The sequence below is a fragment of the Austrofundulus limnaeus genome, unplaced genomic scaffold, assembly GCF_001266775.1.
Source record: "Austrofundulus limnaeus strain Quisiro unplaced genomic scaffold, Austrofundulus_limnaeus-1.0 Scaffold108, whole genome shotgun sequence".
Taxonomy (NCBI): Eukaryota; Metazoa; Chordata; class Actinopteri; order Cyprinodontiformes; family Rivulidae; genus Austrofundulus; species Austrofundulus limnaeus.
Window position 1 is genome coordinate 98,980 of NW_013952510.1, and position 2,640 is coordinate 101,619.

A 2,640-nucleotide genomic window follows, 5' to 3' on the forward strand; every position below is an offset into this window, starting at 1 on the left:
AGAAAATGGTCCTCATTGAGAAAACATGGAAAAATAATTATAAGCAGAAAATGGCCACTCTTGGCTTCTGTACTAATGCACTGAAAGACTTCAACAGACAGCATGAGTCACATATTGCCATGTTGCTCTCTTAATACTTATTGACATTCCACAAATGTATTTGGGTTCATATATTGCCAATATACGTATTGTCACTACTGCATACTGTAGTTTGTTTTAATACAATATTCTTACCAAAATAACTGTCAGGTTCTGTAACCAACGGCTGATATGATCCAGTGTTTGAAACTGAGTATTTCTTGAAGCCTCCCCTCCACTGGTTAGCACCAACGATAGCCATCTGAATTCCCTGTAATGCAGAAATGAAAGTCTAAACCCACCATAACTTCATATGGGATTTGCTTTTAATTGTGTGAGACTTTATTTAGTTCTCAATTATTAACCAGAATTTAACTTATTCATTGTATTTTTACCCCAGGTACATAAGCAGCTCTGAACCCCTCTTGAGACATTTCCAGTTTCAGGGTCTCGCCATCAGTTTGAGATCCTGTGRCATCAAAGGAAACAAGTTTCTTAGATTTCTTTGAAAGTGTTTCTGACACAAGTTAAATAGTTTGAAAAAAAAACCTCACCTATTTAAAAGCCTATGTTTTAATTACAACAGYACTTAAATTTGAAGTCTTTATGGTTCAGACTCATTAATGCCCATCGTTTAGCTTGATGAAACAAGAKGTAAAAACATTTCACTAAGCTGGAAATAGACACAGAGGAGTTTTGTGACATAACATACCTTCAATAGAAAAAATGTTGTTCTGTAAATTCTCTCTGATTTTGTCAAGCACGTTGAAGCTTCCCACTTGAAACAGGAAGTTTTCAGAGGGAACAGATGCAATCAGTTTGAGCTCATTTAGTGCAAAAGAATAAGAAAATGCATCCCCCACCTAGAGAAATGGACAAAATGTTAGGAATGATTTAGCAAACTTTGGTACCTGAATAAGAAGCAGTATTGCCATTTGTCTAAATAAATAAATAGTTTATTTTAAGTTTTGTTTTTCTACAGGTTGGTACAAGCCATGCATATATATATATATATAGTTTTAAATATTATACTGTAGATGAATATGTCATTAGTAAATCTTACCCCAATAGCAAATCGAACAACATTTCTAGCATTGGCTAAYTGTATTGATGATTCTAAATTATTGTGGTCACTAGAATATCCATCTGTAATTACTATTAAAATCTTCTTCACGTTTGACCTGGACCCTCCATTTGGTGAGAAGACATCATTCCTGTCAAAAGAAAGATTTGAACTTTTATTTGTTTTGTATGTTTTTTACTTTGAAATGCAATTTAATTTGTGTGCTAACAAAACACTAATGGCTTTGATATATCTGCAATGCCTTAACTCTCAATGTACTGCTCGTCGAACATTTCCAGTTTGTGGTTATCTCCTGCCTGACCCACACCACCATGTACTTTTAATTTAAGCTGTTCAAACAATTCCATTTGTTTTCGACTGATGCCTCTCTTGACCAAGTGGGTTCCTCTATAGACTCTCCAGAGCTCAAAATGTGTGGCTAGCCCCTAATGTCCCACCTGTCTGTGGTACATGTGATTGATTGACTAGAATAGGCYAATCAGTCCTGAGCTTCAGTCTGACACCACAGATGTGTAGCCAATAATGTTACRTTTTATTTGATATGCAGCTTTGCCACAGTTGCCCTGAAGTGGGGGAGGCTTTTATTTTATTTAAAAAACACTTAAATTGACTCTTAGAATATTTAAAAAAATTATAAAAATGTACAAATGTGTCTACGTGACAATGAATTGGTTGTAACAACAAAGTTTGCCACTAGATGGCGTTTCCGACACAGACACCACCTTGTGCACATGCCTTCTCTACCAGTGAGGAAGACGTTTAGTCATGGGTAAGAACGAGAAAAGAAAACTGGACAGATACAACTGCATGTTTCATGTGAAACAGGAGGTAGTCTATCTGTTCACAAAATTTCAAGGCAAATCTTTTAGTCTGTTTAGAGATGCTGTCTGCCAAGAAGGATTTTAAAATAAGTCACAACTACAGGTTGCACAAGGCCAAATATAAGAAGTTTATAGAAGTCACAAGTACATAAACAGTGTTTATGTGCTTTTTAAAAACAGTGTTTTAAACAGCGAGTGTTTATTTTTTGTTTTCTTCAAATGTATTTACAGTACAGACCAAAAAGCTTGGACACATCTTCCCATTCGAAAAGTTTTCTTGGTAGATTCACACTGAAGGCATCAAAACTATGAATTAACACGTGGAATTATATACTTAACAAAGTGTGAAACAACTGAAAATATGTCTTATATTCTAGGTTCTAAGTAACCACCTTTTGCTTTGATTACTGCTTCGCACACTCTTGGCATTCTCTTGATGAGCTTCAAGAGGTAGTCACCTGAAATGGTTTTCTAAAAGTCTTGAAGGACTTCCCAGAGATGCTTAGCACTTGTTGGCCCTTTTGCATTCACTCTGCGGTCCAGCTCACCCCGAACCATCTGGATTGGGTTCAGGTCCGGTGACTGAAGGCCAAGTCATCTGGTGCAGCACCCCATCACTCTCCTTCTTGGTCAAATAGGCCTTACACAGCCTGGAGG

General features: G+C 36.6%; 1 protein-coding gene across 1 annotated transcript in view; it reads right to left on the reverse strand.

Moving 5' to 3' along the window:
* Positions 1–2,640, reverse strand: part of LOC106521349 (integrin alpha-M) — a 13,939-nt gene that overhangs the window by 6,927 nt on the left and 4,372 nt on the right. Inside the window, exons 5-8 of the mRNA XM_014013884.1 lie at positions 1,142–1,292; positions 791–941; positions 474–547; positions 235–349 (exon numbers count right to left, since the gene is read on the reverse strand). Of these exons, the coding sequence (XP_013869338.1) occupies positions 235–349; positions 474–547; positions 791–941; positions 1,142–1,292 (491 nt within the window). The remainder of the gene's footprint in view (positions 1–234; positions 350–473; positions 548–790; positions 942–1,141; positions 1,293–2,640) is intronic.